Below are 16,100 nucleotides of genomic sequence, written 5' to 3' on the forward strand. Positions count from 1 at the left end.
AGCATCATGGTAAACCTTAACTATTAAGTGTCCTGAGCTGAGATCTGATTTAGATTATTTTCAGGTCGTGATCAGGTTTCCCTGTCCCTTATCCGGTCCCTCAAATCTCAAGATTAAAAAATAACAGTGATAAAATAGAAGCAATATTATTTTTCCCAGAATCTTAAAACCAAGCACTTAACATACCTTTCCTATTCCATCTTTTGAATATAAAAGTTGAAGGGCATCTATATATTTAGGGCAGTCCTCTCGTGTGTGTTTCAGGTTTGATTTCTAACTCCACTGGGCACCTGTTCCTGACTGCAGCTTGGACTCCACATATTAATCCATCAAATCAAAATTCATCACCTCCAACCTACTCCCTCGCCCCTCAAACTTCTTTTTTTCCTGTATTGCCTATAGTCATAAGACTTAACACCACCTACCCAGTCATCAAGACAGAGACTTTGAGAGTCTCCCTTATCACTCAGCCCTGAGTTAGTGTTGTAATTAGATAGTGTTGATTCTACTTTTTGGCGTAACCTTTGACTCTGTCTCCTCTTTCCTTCTACGTGATTATTGCCTGAGTCCAGGCTCACAGTTTCTCATTAATTTCTCTCGTCTCACCTCCACCTTTCCATTTCTCCTCTCCCTGTTGCCAAATGATCCAAGTCTCTTCCCTCCTTACACACTGCCAGGCCTCTCCAGTTGGAGTTGGAGTTATCGATGTACATATTTGCCCCTCGGTGGCATGTAGCATACTAGAATTGGTACCCATTTCCTTGTCTTGCCCACCTGATTGTAAGCTCTTGAAGACAGGACTCGCCCTTGTTTCTCCCTGGATCTCCTGTGCCTTGAGTGTCTGGCTTCAGAAGTACGCAATATTATTTGTTGAGAGACGAGTAAGTGATTAAAATATTTTGTGTGCATTTTTTAAAATCACATTAACTCTTTGGATCTCCTGCTTGTGATGATTGTCAGTCCCACACTGCAGCCATTTAGCAAAGCTGGCCCTGCCCATTTCACTCCAGTAGCTTCTCTCCACCTGGGTGCCGATACCCCGACACATTAACAAAAGCCACCAGCGCTCCCGTCTCCTCAGAGAATCATTTCAAGTACAAGACTCAAAGAATTAATGTGATAATAAACTAGATCATAATGGGCAGTTATTCCTACAAGAATTATTGTATTGCTATTTGTCATAAGCAATATAATGGCAGTGGAACCAATAGGACTCTCCAAGTTCCTCTTTGTACATGAATTTCTTTAATCTACTGTTAGAATTACAGTGTTTTGAGATCTGCAAACGTATTAAACCTATATATTTTTAATTACATGTTTTTCTAATGAGAAAATTCTCTAGGTTAGAGTGTAAATGAGGCATGAAAAACGGGCCTAAAAGCATAATATTTTAAAGAGCATTTTTGGGGAAAAAAAATCTCTTGACTATGGGCCATAAAATTTCCATGATTGTGACATAAATTTGAACTATAAATTAGACCAATTACTTTTAGATTGGTTCCTTTTGGCAGAAATTTCAGGAGTAAAGTCAACTTGACTTTTTGACCATTGACCCAATAAAATGGCAGAGCCGCCATGCTTTGAGTCATCTAGTTAGTCCAACAAAGTCTGGCATCTTAACAAGCCCGAACTAGTTACTCAAACCAGTCTTCAGCGTAACATCCAAATGATTACTCTGCGCAGTCCCGGAGGTATTCATTACAGACAAAATTGCTCTTGTTGCCTTGATAGAAGCTGAGTTTTCAATGGGAAATGAAAGGATGCCTGGAAAAATAGGCCACCTAATTAAGTTAAACTACTCTAGCATTTGGCTTGACATCTTCATTACTCAAAATTAAAAAGATGCTTCACTTGAGCACACAAGTTACTATTGTTTATGTTGTTTTCTGCCTAAATTGGCTTCTTACATGGAAGTCTGTTTTTCAGAATTATATCTTGAAATAGCTCACATATTTCTTACAGTTTATAAAAACGTCTTAATAGCTGTATGGATTGTGAACATGAGTGCCATACAAATATATATCTTAGAGCTCTTGGTAGTCAAGCACACATCAGTCTCTCTGCATATTTTCTCGATCATTTACATATTAGTAGCATTGAAATTTAGATAACTTTTTACCCACCCAGTCTTTACTATTATCATCATCATCTATATTAGTGGGGTATTGGCTCTGTTAGCTATAAAGGATCAGTTACATGAGAAACATGGATTCCTCAAAAAAACCTTAAGTAGACCGTAAGATTTAAACTGAAATTCATTTGTCCAGTGGAAGTGTTTTATATCAACCTCTCTAGCAGAGCTATTTTGGGAACATTTTAAAACATAAACACATGTAGAGCACACCATCCACTGATTGCCAGTTCCCACTCATTGACACTAATGAGGCAGCTGACAGGTTAAATGTTGTGTATCATATACATTTCCAAGCTGTGGGATTTGTGAATATAAGACTCATTTTTTATTTCACAAAATGAATGTTTGTTGCTGAGTATGCTTGAGAATTTTATGGTAATTGTCTAATAGTATGTTTTTTCAAGCATTAGGGAAATGCATTTCAGTGATAAAAACGATGAAAATATCTGAGTGGAATAGCATTAGTGGTAAAAAAAAAAAAAAAAAAAAACAAAAAAAACCAGTTTCTCCAAAAATATCGAGCTTCGTTTGGAGGATGGTTTGTTCAATGGGCAACTGTCTAGTGACACCGAGACATTCCGGCCCTGGGAAGGGCCGCTGTGACGTCAGTACACCACCTAACCGGGTTCTACAGTTGCATTTGATCCATTTTGAAAGCAGCGCATTGGCTTGTTCAAAATTGTACTTTGTAGATTTTTTTTTCTTTAGCGTATGAACAGTTATGAAAAGCTCAATGATCCTTCCTGTTAAGTTTTGCAATATATAACATGCTAGATTTTTTTGTCTGGCACTTACTGTAGCAAACCTGTCACTAAAGAATGTCTAAAAACTAGGTATGGTATTTTAAGTTAAGAATAGAGATATGTTGAGTGATGTCATCTGTCTATGCCAACTCCATTTCCAAGACACGTACAGATAGTTCTAAACAAACACTGAAATTTTATTATGCCAATATGTCAAGTAGAAACGACTTTGCCCATTTTTAGCATAAGAACACTGAGGCTTGGAAAAGCTGAGTTTTTTTCCACCCACCCATACCTCTCCTGAGACCTCCTTCTTCATATCCTCATCTGTCACCTAAACACCTTTAAAAAAAAGTGTCAAGTTTCCCTTTGCAGTTTCAGTTCCTCGGTTTTGGAGGAGACTTAGCTAGACTTCCCAGAAACACAAGGTTTCAGTTTAATCTTTATGCCCATCCGTATTTTTTTTTCTTTCTCCTGTGTTTTTTTTTTTTTTTTTTCTGCTCTGTGTTGTTTCACAGTTTAGCTATAAAAATGTATGACTATAACCCGGATGGTTTGAAATTAATTGATGTCTGTCTTGCAAAATAGCCTCCATGCATTCCTTGCTGCTCCTTGATAACATTGTGATCATTGTTCCCTGTTGCAAGCAAAGTCAAACAAATGACTTCTTAGTCCTACCATCAAATCATTCAAATGGAATAGGCTGGTCTGAAACTCACAGGGGCTCCAAGGGTCACGATTTGAGACTGATAATGAAGCCTTCCCTGTCTGCAACTGGGTCTCCTTGCATTTCAGAAGGCTCTCCTTCAGGAAGAGCTAAACCTACTGTGAGTTGCTATTCTCTGAAGGCACAAAGCAGAGTGGCCTTGGAAGAATGGGGGGGAGAGAGGAGGCAGGTAATAGGACTGCAGGGGTGGGGCAGGGCTGGTAGCCCCAGACGGAAGTTGCCTTCAGGGAAACCTGGACTCCTCTGCACTGTGACTCCTGAGCTGTTTATTTCTTATGCTGACTTCAATTAAACTTCTTGCTTGTAGTGTTAGTAGGAAGCTTCTGCTTGGCTAGAAGTTTAGGTTAGCCCTCCCCTCTCCCCAAGGTAATGAATGAATTAGATCCATAATAGTAATAAAAGCTGTCGCTTGGCAGCTCCCTGTGTCTGGCAAGGGACTAAGCAAAAGCTTTGCATACATTATCTCATTTAATCCTTAACAACAGTTCAGTGAAGATGACAGAGGTAAAGTGATTGGCCAAACGGCAAAAAGCTAGTAAATGTCAGAGCCAGGATGCTGCCCAAGTCAAATTCCATCCTTGCTCAGCTAGGCTCCATTTTATTTTAGCGCTTTAAGGGTAAGACGTTGATGGACTAACCTCAACCGCTTGGTAGGACTGAGATAACTGCCCAGTACTGTGACCTGTGTGTGGGAATATTCTGAAAAATATTAGTTTGAACCAAATGAAATTGCGAATATTTGACCATCATTGGCTAACAAAAGCAGCAATTTCATATTCCAGTTTCGGTTTCATATTTCATACTTGTTTAAAGACACATACAAGCTGTACACAGGTGAGGTGTTTAAAGCAGTGCCTGCCTGCTTCTTTAATTGACCCAGAGCAATGATTCCTTCCTTCCGGTCTTTTCCAGCCTTTCCTGCCCCTTTGCCTCCACTGCTGTCCTCTTTCCTCTGCATTCTCACTACTTTTCTTGCCCGGGCCTAATACACTTTTCCCCACCCTTCACACTTGTCCTTCTCTCCTCCAGGAGATACACAAAGTACAAGAGGTCTTCCCATAGAGCATCCCTCCTGCTGCTCTTCCCCAGGATCCTGCTCCTGGGTAACTGAAGGACGGGGGTTTAATCTTCATGAAACTGAGGGAATTGTTTCCAAATGTTCAACTGTTTTTTTCCTTCCATGTCCTTATCTTCAGCTCCCCTTCAGTGTAAACTTTCTTCCTAGCAGAGACCCGAGGAAGCGAGATGCTCCTCAAATATTCAGGGATCCATTTGCAATTGTTTCCTGGCTAAAGGTCCAAAAGGTAGGACTTGCCTATGAGAGTATGGTGAGTAGAAACAGGAGCTCCTCTTTCCTTTTCCTGGCCCCCTTGACTGAGGGAGGAACAAATCAAGAGCATAAACCAAGCATAGACCATCTGTTTAGTTCTCCTCCTCTGCTGATCTGGCTCCTTTATGAAGAATATGAGTCTACATACCCAACATTTACTGATTTCTACACAATGGGCAAAAATGATAAGAATGGCCATAAACACATGCAACATGTATTTTTAAGTGTACATATAAAATATGTACGTATAAAGCTAGGCCAGTGCTGAATGCTCAAGTCCATTCTGGCTGCCTGCGTATGATTTAGCAAAGAGAAAATGACCGTAAGCAAAAGTCAACTCAACACAGGTTTTTTTCAAAAAGAAAATATATTGAAGCTTAAAGACCATAAATGTTTCAAGATGGCATATTAAAGCCCAATGCATTTTATTTAGTTATTATATGTATAAAAAATAAATCTGTCATTATGCTGGGGGTGTCCTCACTGCCCAACGAGCTCTCAAAATGCAAGCAAATCATTGAACCTCTGTGAACCTCATTTGCCTTATCTGTAGAGGGGAGGCATAGTCCTCAAGGTCTTCTCTTGAGTGAGCATTCTGTGATTCCATTTGAGCATAAACATAGAACTCTAGAACATTATCCCAAGAAAAAAATGCATAAGGTTATTCATCACAATACAGTTCATAACAGAAAAATCAGAAACACCCTACATGTTTGGTAATAGGGAACCGAGAGAATAAATTATAGAACATGCACACCAGTATATAACTTGCAGCCATTTAAACAATAATGTAAATGATATTTATGGGCATGGAAAATCATGATATATTTTCAGTGATCAGATTAAATACATCATGGAATAATGACCATAATAAAAAATGATAATGTATCTAACATTTATTGATTGCTTGTATGAGCCAGTATTTATTCAAATTATTTGTATTATCTCATTTATCTCATTTAATCCTGATTACCTTGAATGAATTGAATACAATTGTCATCCCTATTTTACAGATTTGGAAACTGAGGCTTAGAGGGAGTAGGTACTTATACCTACTAAGCGATCAGCTGAGATTCACATATGCATTTCTAGCTTCAAAATCAGTGCTCCGTCATCTGACTTTTAAAACAAAAACCCGAAACAAAATAGCAAATATGAACTATAACGAATCTTGAAAGATACACATGTTTTAATAGTGGGTTTTTTTTCTGAGTGGGTGAACTGAGAGTGATTTCTTTTCATATATATGTTTTTGGTTAACATGGATTATTTACAAAATAAAGCAAAAACATGTAGAACTGAATCTCAGAATATAGGAATTCAATGTGAGAACTGAAAACCTCTGAAAAACTAAAAAAATTATAGCTGCATTTGTACATAAAATTGTATGCTAAACAATGAAATTTAAATGTTGTAATCACCTTTTAAATACTCAATTTGGAATGATACCTGTTACCAGAAGAACATCCTTGGGACCCCACTAGGGTTCCAGAAGTAGCTCTTGTACCTCAATCTGCTCTTCCTAATCATTCATGTGTAGGTTGTGGCTTGTGGGGGGGGGGGGGGGAGTACGTTATTTATTTCCCGGAAGTTTGTCTTTTGTGTTTTGGGGGGTTTTGTTTAGCCAAAGGGGGAAGGCCCATATGACAAGAGTACACAATGCCTGGTTTTAAAGTGTCCCCTAAAAATGCAGCTTGGAGGGGCACCGCCATGGTGGCTCAGTCAGTTAAGTGTCTGACTCTTGATTTCAGCTCAGGTCAGGATCTCAGGGTTGAGGGATCAAGCCTCACATTAGGCTGCTTGAGATTCTCTCTCTCCCTCTCCCCCCTCCCTGCTTGCGCTCTCTCTCTCTGTCTCTCAAATAAATAAATAAATGAACCAATCCTGGCCCTAAGAAGAGTCAATGTCAGACATTCCCCAGGGCGGCCTCAAGTCAACCCTGTTTTCTGGTCTCATTCAGGCTTTGCACACTGGGTTTTCAATTATGAAAAAACACAATCCAGTAAAAACCAGTCTCATTGCGGACTGAGTTGGGCTCAGTACCCCAACGTTTGTTGGTCAGTGGGACCGATCTTGCCCTTGACGTTTTCTTAGAAGACCTGACCTTGCTGTTGAACATTGTCGGACTTGCTCATTTGCTGACTTTGGCACATTGGCACATTGTCCTTGGCACATTGTCCAGACTTGCTCATTTGCTGACTTTGTGATCTTCCCTTGATCACATATTGCATTTCAAGAGAAGTGTCTGATATTCAGGCCCTGTTATCAGGGTAAATCTGCTTATAACAATCCCTCCATCATCCCAGCTTCAAGTAATTCCACTTTCATTCACACTCGACACTTCAAACATGCTCTTTATTGGGAGCATATGTTTTTATATATCTTCTAATTCACTTCCTTTATAACAAGCTGCATCTTATAGTTCTTTGTATCTCAAGTCACACTTTGCAGGCTGCCTTACACATAGTAGGTACAGAGCAAATGCTTCTATGGCAGATGAGCTGCTCATTACCTTTTACTTAACACAGGGTACAGAAATTAACGAGCACAAATAAAATAAATGTACTTTCTGCCAAAAAATTGCATTTTGATAACTGTTGCTTGAAAAATTAGTACATTGTGTGTTTTTAAATGAAGATGATTTATTGCTATTGTCTAACATGTGAAGAAAGACAAAAACATTGTTTGCAGGATCATTGGCTTGAGCACATCAATGGCACTGTTGGACAGTTCTTGCTGAGTGTTAAGATGATTTATGTAACAGACCAAAGCTTTGCACAGTAATACATTATAGTCTCAAGCTATCAACCCTTGTTCATGCAGAGACAAAAGAATCGGAAGAATACCTACTTCTGAAGGTCTTCTCAAAAGAAATTGGAGATAATGTTGATGCCGTTTAAACTCTTTTGAGAGAAATCACCATTACATGCAATGTCTTAACTTCTGAAAACAGATAGAGGACGTTTATCATTTTTCTTTTCTTTTTTATCATTTTTCTAATGAACTCTGCAGTTTTCTTTGCTTTCCATTAAGTTATTTGAATCATGCAACACGAATTTTCAATAAAAGATGAGACATTTAAATATTGGTATTTTTCTATCCTGAAATTCCAGGAATTATGTTACAGATTAAAAATTAAGGCATTCCATATACATGTGATGGCAGTGCTATTTATTTATCTTTTGAATAAAGATCTATATGAGAAACATATTTTACAATGTTATAACCATACCCATATTTTCAGTGTATGCATGATTGCACGAAGCCATCACATAATTTAAAGATATGTACAAGATGATATCTTTTGAATTCTTCTGAGTTATGGGATTTCTTGTCACCAAAGATCGAGTGCTCTGTATAATGATTGCAATATGTGGACAGAGACCCACAAAGACAAGTCCCCTCTGGTAAAAAAAAACTAGATTTTAAAAAGAGAAGAATAGGCAAAGTCCAGAAGAGAGTTCCCATTATTTGTTCCTGGTCAGCATATATTAACACTCTATCTAGACAGTATGAAAACATGAATTATCTGTACTCAAAAGAAAACTCATCCTAATTAACATCCCACTTCCAGATGCAATATAAAGTCGAATAAGAATAAAAAAATAAGAACAGACTGTAGCAAAAGGAAATGTGGATTGCAGAAAGAGAAAATAATATAAACAGGATACCCAGGGTCATGGAGTATGTTAAGCAATATGATTAAAAAGGAATGTGAGTATGTAGACTGGGGCAATGAAATCTTCCAGAAACCAGGTGAGAAGTTTCCTTTCCTTTGTCACTCAAATGGGGGTACTGGGAATGTTCAGCGGGACAGGGACAATGGCTTTAGTCAAATGGCTGAAAAAGCTTACAAAGAGATCAAATCAAAGGAGATTGGAAGGATCCTCTGTTACTTTCCTATAATCCAGTCTCTTGTTTCAAGTCTCAAATACAATCCATCTGATTGGCAATTTCACCTTCTTGCCAAGAGTCTCCCAGGGAAGACAGCCTTTCTACAACACAAGGCAGTGTGTTAGAAAGTATAGCTTTTGTGGCGAATTTAGACACTGAAATTCTGGTTCACAAGTTCATCGACAATGTCCCTAGGTCAGTAGGAGCAGAACTGTCAGGAGCCCATCAGCCAGGGAGGCTGGTCTACCTGCGTGGTTCCCCGACAATAAGAGTTGTGGCCCTCTGCACATTTCCGTCATTATCCTCTGAGCTCTTCAGCAGCCTTCCCCTGTTCACTGTTGCCCACTATCATTTTATTCTTTCATTTCAAAAATGCAATTTCATCCCATTAAAATAAAGACAAAACTTGATCTTAGGTATTTGTGGTGGGCAATTAAATGAACATATTATGTGTGAATAGGGCTGCACTGTGTTTCAGTATTTCTGGCAAGTTGATCAATGGCAAATATACTGAAATTCCTTTATAATGGTGTCTAATGGTGTCTAAATCCCCTCCTATACTGTCCGTAGTTGTTTGTTTTCTTGTCCATGACCCAATCCATGGCATGTATAAATCTATTTACTAATAACCAGAACTATGCTAAAGCTGTCATTTATCAAGAACTTTCTTTGTGGCAGACATAGCTTATTGGGCTTTTTACCAATCTTATTTTTTTGCTTTCAATGCTTAAAAGAACCCTGTGAAGCAGGTTTTGAAACTGAGGCTCACAAGGAGTCAGAAACTTGCCCTAGAACCCACACTAATAAATGCTTCAGAGCACCTAGATGCAGTTCCTATCTACTGGACTCCAGAGCCTCCATTCCTTCCAACATGCTCATGGCCATTCTTATCAGTCATTGAAGGAATCATGAGTACTCTCAACCCATCCAAAAATCCATCCCCTTCTCATCACAAAAGCACGTAGCACTTTATAAGCTAAATGTGCAAATACCAATGGTGAGATTTTAAGAAAATGACTTGAGGGCACCTGGGTGGCTCAGTTGGTTAAGTGACTGCCTTCGGCTCAGGTCATGATCCTGGAGTCCTGGGATCGAGTCCCACATCGGGCTCCCGGCTCGGCGGGGAGCCTGCTTCTCCCTCTGACCCTCTCCCCTCTCATGCTGTTTCTCTCTTGCTTGCTCTCTAATAAATAAATAAATAAAATCTTTAAAAAAAAAAAAGAAAATGACTTGAAATAGTCAATGAATTTGCTATGTAGAACCATGAAAATACTCTCTTGAGGATGATAATAGTTTGAAGTTACTACTTTAATGCTTCCAAGAGTCCCCTGGTGGCCTTGAGAAGTTCATATGTATTACAGAATTAGCCAAGCCTTGTGACAGTACAGCCCACATTCCATGACTCTTGGCTTCTGTTCCCTGGTCACATGGGGATACACAGAGCCTCCTGCACTAGAGTAGAGCTGTCCTGTGGCGTATTCTAGCACCAGCCATACGATGAGACTCTCCTGCGTCTAGGACCAGTGAGTAGCTGAAGACCAGGGAGAGTCTGGTTAAGTAGCAATAATATAATTTTGATTGTCTGAGTTCTTTAGATCATGCAGACTGGCTACCGGTTAGAGCAAATCACTTTGCATGCTTCTTTGTTTCCAGTTTACCTTTCACTAACATGGTGAAGGTCCAAGATAAAATTAAAAGTATTGGCTTGAATCTTATGCCACCATCCCTAAACACTTTTTCTCTGTCTGTGTAGATGGTCACCATTGATTTTTATCATTCCCTGGGGAGAAGGCAAGCTGTATGGCTCAGACTGCTGATAAGATTCTCATCTCTAGACCAGTAGGGGTAAAATGCACTATAAAGGGTGATAAGGAATATGACACCCCCTTGCAAGTCCATACCTGTTCTCCTCCAGAATTCTACTATGGACCCCAGCTCTCTAGATCCTCAGAAGACCTGGGATTGACTTGGTGGTCTCTAATTCAGGCTTAGGGGGAAAAAATTAAAAAGCATAGTCCTGTATCTCATGGGATCTGCAAAGGTCTTAGAAAGGAATGTTGGTCCCAAGACAGCTGGAGAATGAGAAATACTTGAAACTCATGGCCTTCCTGAGACTCAAAGGAAGAAAATAAGCCCAAGTCAGAAAAGGACCTTAAGTCAGGAGACAAGTGTATTAGGTCCACTGTGTCACCCAGGGATGGCCTTAACAAAAGTCTTCTTTGCCCACACCCTGGTCTCATCACTAGTGTCCCTGTTCCTGTGCTCAGAGTACCTTCTCATCCCCTCCATGCTCCCTTGCTGTGGGCCGTGCATGGGGCCTCACACCTGCTGTTGCCAAGGGATCTGCTGTGGAGTTGAGGCTTCCTTGGGGTCCTTAGCTGATGTTCTACCTGCAGAGGGGCTAGGTTCCAACAACTTCTGAGAACCCAGGGGCCCCAAACTCACCCTTACAAGTTCTCTGGGACCTCTGTGTCACTATGGAATGGTAAGTGCAAGCCATTTCAGAGGGACAGATCAGCAGCCAGAGAGGGACACCAACTACCCTGCCCCAGACTTTCTCAGGCCACTTAAGCCTTTATATCTCTAACAGGATGTGTCTGGCTTCCTGACATGCTGAGAGATTAACTTTATATACCGTGTTGTCAGCTGGCCAGTGCAAAGTCTTGGAAATACAGGGTGGGTATTCAAGCCCTTGGAATAACAATTCACAAATTTCATGCCTTTAAAAAGTCATCTTAGCATTCATTCATTCATTTATGCATTCATTCAGTGATTCATTTGTTAATCCATTCAACAGACATCGAATCCGGATTCTAACTGGGCAGCCTCCTGGGGAACAAGGAAAACACTGGATCATATCCTATTGTAATACTCTCTTCCCCAAACTGCAATTTTCTCTAATAATATATATCTTACTATTGTTAAGTCAATCTTATTCCTATTAAGTTTTTCAAAATTAAAAAAAGATGTCGAGTCGTAGAAATCAACATAGAGGAATTAGCTAATTCACTTCCACATTAAAAAATAATTAATGATTAGTCTGGCATTGGAGTTTTTGTAAGTTTTTTGACATTTTAACAGTCATACAATTATTATTATACTTTTATTTGCGATCAATTACACTGTAATGGGCTCATGGCAAATAAACATATCATGACTTCTAATGTAAAAAACAGAAACTGCTAAGTAACCTTATGTTGTTAAAATTCCTGATCCACGTAACTACCCATTACCAGTTAAGTTGTGGAATCTGTGGTTTAGGTATATCAGTGCATGGATTAAATAACATTAATGTGTAATTACATGAAAATAAACCATGTAGCTTTGTTAAATTGCAGTACAATTGTTATCACTGAATGTAAAGTGATACCAATTAAACCTTCCTTTAAAACACCACAAATTAAGATTTAACTACTGAAGAACTGCTAGCATGTAAAGTATGGTATACCATGGATAGAATATCCTTGAGTATTTTCAGAGGCTTAATAGCATTTATAAAATTAAAAACATCTTTCTCCTTTATCCCTGGCATTAACTGTACCTTATTTAGGAAAGTTTCAAAAAGACACCATTAACTTCTTAAAAGAGATGTATCAACAACTTCAGCCTTTGAAATGTCAACACAAAGACAAATTATGCATTCTTGTGCTCATATTGAGTAAATATTTTAGAAGGATAAGCATTGGGATCGAAATTGGGATAAGGAAAGACCTGAGACCAAAGGTAATGCGAATTCTTAATTGTTGGTCCAAAACTATTGGGTATTGACAACTTTGTATCACTCAACTTAATAAAATAGTAGCAATTAAACTGCTTCTATGTAAGAGCATGTGTCCATCTCTCATATATACTGAGCTGATTATTTACCAGCTGAGTCAAAGTGACTTAAGTTCTGAGTCTCCATTTTCTCTTCAGGAAAACGGGATAATGATAGCCACACACAGGATTATTGTTAAGGATTAAGTGAAGACCACATAGTCAAGGACTCAATGCAGCACTTTTAACAAAACCAGCATTAATACATGTGCTTCCTCTCTCTCCCACCTCCTCACTTCGAATCTTTTATGCTTCTTCTTAAATCAATACTTGTACCAGGAACTGATGGTTTACCTCTATAGACTCAAGGTCTAAAATATACCAAACAAATGAGAATTTAATCAAACTTAGGATTTGATACTGACCACGAATATATTTTTCAGACAAGAGATCTAAACTATAAACAGGAAAATTTGGTACCAGATGATTGAACTTTTAGAGCTGGTGGTTTTGTTAGCAGAACTCTGGATATTAAAGAACAATGATCTGCAGAGATGAATCAAATCTTTTCCTTCACCTACCCCCAGTCACTAACCCACACGTGCCTCTACATGACCAAGTCTCAATTCCAGATGTTCCCAGTAGCGCTTCATTTCATCATGTCTCCTGACAGCACCTAAACAAATATATCAAAACTTGTACAACATTTAGCAAGTGCAACTTGAAGATTTTCTTTCTGTTAGACAAATAGACGCCATCTGGAAAAAATAACCCCAGGCGCTTGGATGCAGGAGCATGAAGCTTATTGGCTGAACACCCAATGAATACCTTACACTACTTTCTTTGGCTCCTACCCTCTGCCTGCTCATTTCAAATCTTGCACACTTCAGCAGGCTCTGTGCTGTTAGACAAGCAAGTCCTGTTACCCGTGCACTCAAATACTAAGAAGACATGCTTAATTTGAAAGATAGGCTTGCAAGAGTGATCAGGACCCAAATTGTTTCCTTTTTATTATAACACCTGCTCTATAAAGGACTGCTAGATATCGCTATGCCTCTATCTTCATTGGGAACAATATTTTATTATCTGGTCCCTCCTCATAGTTTCAATGTTTACCACCTTCCATTTTAAACAGGAGTGTCCTCATATAATCTTTCCTTCCTTTTTTGCTCCTCCCTTCCTTTTTTTATCTAAAGCTACTTTCCAAAAGGAAAAGCCCCTCATATGTTGTTATTTATTTTACTGTTTGACTTTTATTCCTAAATAAGTATTATGATAATGTCAGTGCGCTATTGTCTTTCAAAGTAGCTGAACTGAATCAAAATGGCTGCAATATTATTTAGCAGCTTTTAGAGGAAAATCAAATAAATGAGAATAGTCAGAAATCAAGAAAACAATCTTCATTTTATTTTGATGGTATAATCTTCATGATAAAAATAGCTTTTAATGGTTTTTTTCATATATCAAACTTCCTATACAACCACAGTTATGCAACATGCCTAAGTTGTGTCTTTACTAATTATTTTTCTTTTGTCAGTTGTGAGCATGCAGCTTTTCAAAACTCAAAAGCAATTGCCCCCAGAACTTCTGGAATTCATTTTATTATGTCTCATGATCTGAGCAGTAGGGAGTCCTGTGAAACATGTTTGATTAAACATTAATTTTATAAATTGCCTTCTTTCCCCACAATTCCCATGAAAAAGGTATTCAGCTAGATTAAAACTCTGGAAAATTTTAATGGGACCTTTGAAATCTGTTTGAGTTCAGTTTCTTGGAAAAATAAAACTGCCTAATGGAAGTACTCTTTATACAAGGAGTGGATACGCCTTTGAGGGAATTTTCTTCCGTGCATATTAGTGAAATGACAGCAGGGTAATCTGCATGTTTGAAATGTGTTTGCCAAATCCATAAGGCTGCTTGTAATCACATCTGAAGGGGTCGTGTGTATTTGTTCACAGTGATGAAGAAGAAGGGGAATGATAATTTGCAACAATATCCCTTGTCTTTTCAGTCTTACCCTGGTCCAAGCCTGGAAAGTGAAGACTTCAACATTCCACCAATCACCCCTCCTTCTCTCCCTGACCACTCACTGGTGCACGTGAATGAAGTCGAACCTGGTTACCACTCTCTGTGTCACCCAATGAACCATAATGGCCTGCTACCATTTCATCCACAAAACATGGACCTACCTGAAATCACCGTCTCCAATTTGCTGGGACAGGATGGAGCACTGCTTACTAACTCCATTTCTGTGGTAAGAATCTGTTACTGATTTGTGGTGGGGAGCGAGGGACATAGTGAGGGTAAGGTCGACTTTCATGGGAGAAGCTTTACATTGTAGTAACGCAGGATTCAGAAACTAAGCATAAGTTTTTAGCTAGGGAAAACATTCTCCATACGTTCCTAAAGTAATTTTCTGTCTTCTGTTGACTTCAAGGCAAAATCAATTAATTACCTGTTTGATCACTCATATGTCTAACCCAAAGTTCTAAACCCTATTTGACACTGAAGGCCCTGTCATAAAGTTGAACTGTCTTACCAGCTTTCAGATAAAAAGTTATCTTTAAAGGGGCCACAAGCAAGACCCTCACATCTTCTGAATAGGAACTGCTGTTCACCGGATTTCTCCCCCATTTTCCACAGATTTACAGGATAGGAAGGTAAGAAAACATCTTCATTTGTATTTTGGAGGTACAATTCTAGTGACCAAAATTTATCTCCATTAAAGTGTTTCAATCTATTGGATCCATTGTCCCCATGAATCTTCAAGTGTTCTGTACTTCTCAAAGTTAGTGGGAATGTGTATCATCCAGAAAAACCAGCAAACATTAAATTTCTAGCCCTCTACTCAGAAGTCCAGGGATCTGTATTTTTAGCAAGCATCCCGTGTTTGAGAAACATTGACTTATCATGAAATCTTTCCTTCTGGTTCGTGTGTCATCTAAAACCTTAGTCATTTCTCTGTCTATATCTCAAGTAGTGAAAAATAGTTTCAGCAGTATATGGCCAAGGACAGAACTCTTTACCTTGTCATCAAACTCTCCCTGAGGTTAACAGTGACTTTTAATTAGCACTCTTTGGTTTCCGTTGTTCAATCACTTAACAGTACATGTAACTCAATTGTCATTTTGGTAAGTCACTGAACAGTGCTGTCGTGCTCACGATGAACAAATTGATTAACTTGCTCATCTTATATGGCTTCTACTAGGCAGCATTCACATTATCACTAATCAAAATCATTTGGGGATGTATCTCTAACTTGAGTGGCTTCACAAGAAGGTTTTCCTATTAATCATGAATGTGAAGGGTGGGGGTTGGGGAGGGAGGGTCAAAAGAAACCCTGAAGTCACTTTTCGAGAATGAAACCCAGAGCCTCATGCCATGACAGTGTCCAGATTCCCCTAAGAATTGGCAGCTAGCTCAGTGGCCAAGAGAGAACTCATTCACAGCACTCACAGTGGCAGAAAACTATTGCCTTGATTTTTTATTCTACCTGTATAGATTTGCCCTAAGAAT

At 38.9% G+C, this 16,100-nt stretch overlaps 1 protein-coding gene across 5 annotated transcripts in view; it reads left to right on the forward strand.

The window, feature by feature from the left end:
- TOX (thymocyte selection associated high mobility group box) overlaps positions 1–16,100 on the forward strand; it is a 296,409-nt gene that overhangs the window by 154,036 nt on the left and 126,273 nt on the right. For all 5 annotated transcript variants that reach the window (XM_036071359.2, XM_036071356.2, XM_078072364.1 and 2 more), the window contains one exon: positions 14,596–14,838. In XM_036071359.2, coding sequence (XP_035927252.1) covers positions 14,596–14,838 — 243 coding nt within the window. The remainder of the gene's footprint in view (positions 1–14,595; positions 14,839–16,100) is intronic.

Source organism: Halichoerus grypus, chromosome 5, assembly GCF_964656455.1.
Source record: "Halichoerus grypus chromosome 5, mHalGry1.hap1.1, whole genome shotgun sequence".
Lineage (NCBI taxonomy): Eukaryota > Metazoa > Chordata > Mammalia > Carnivora > Phocidae > Halichoerus > Halichoerus grypus.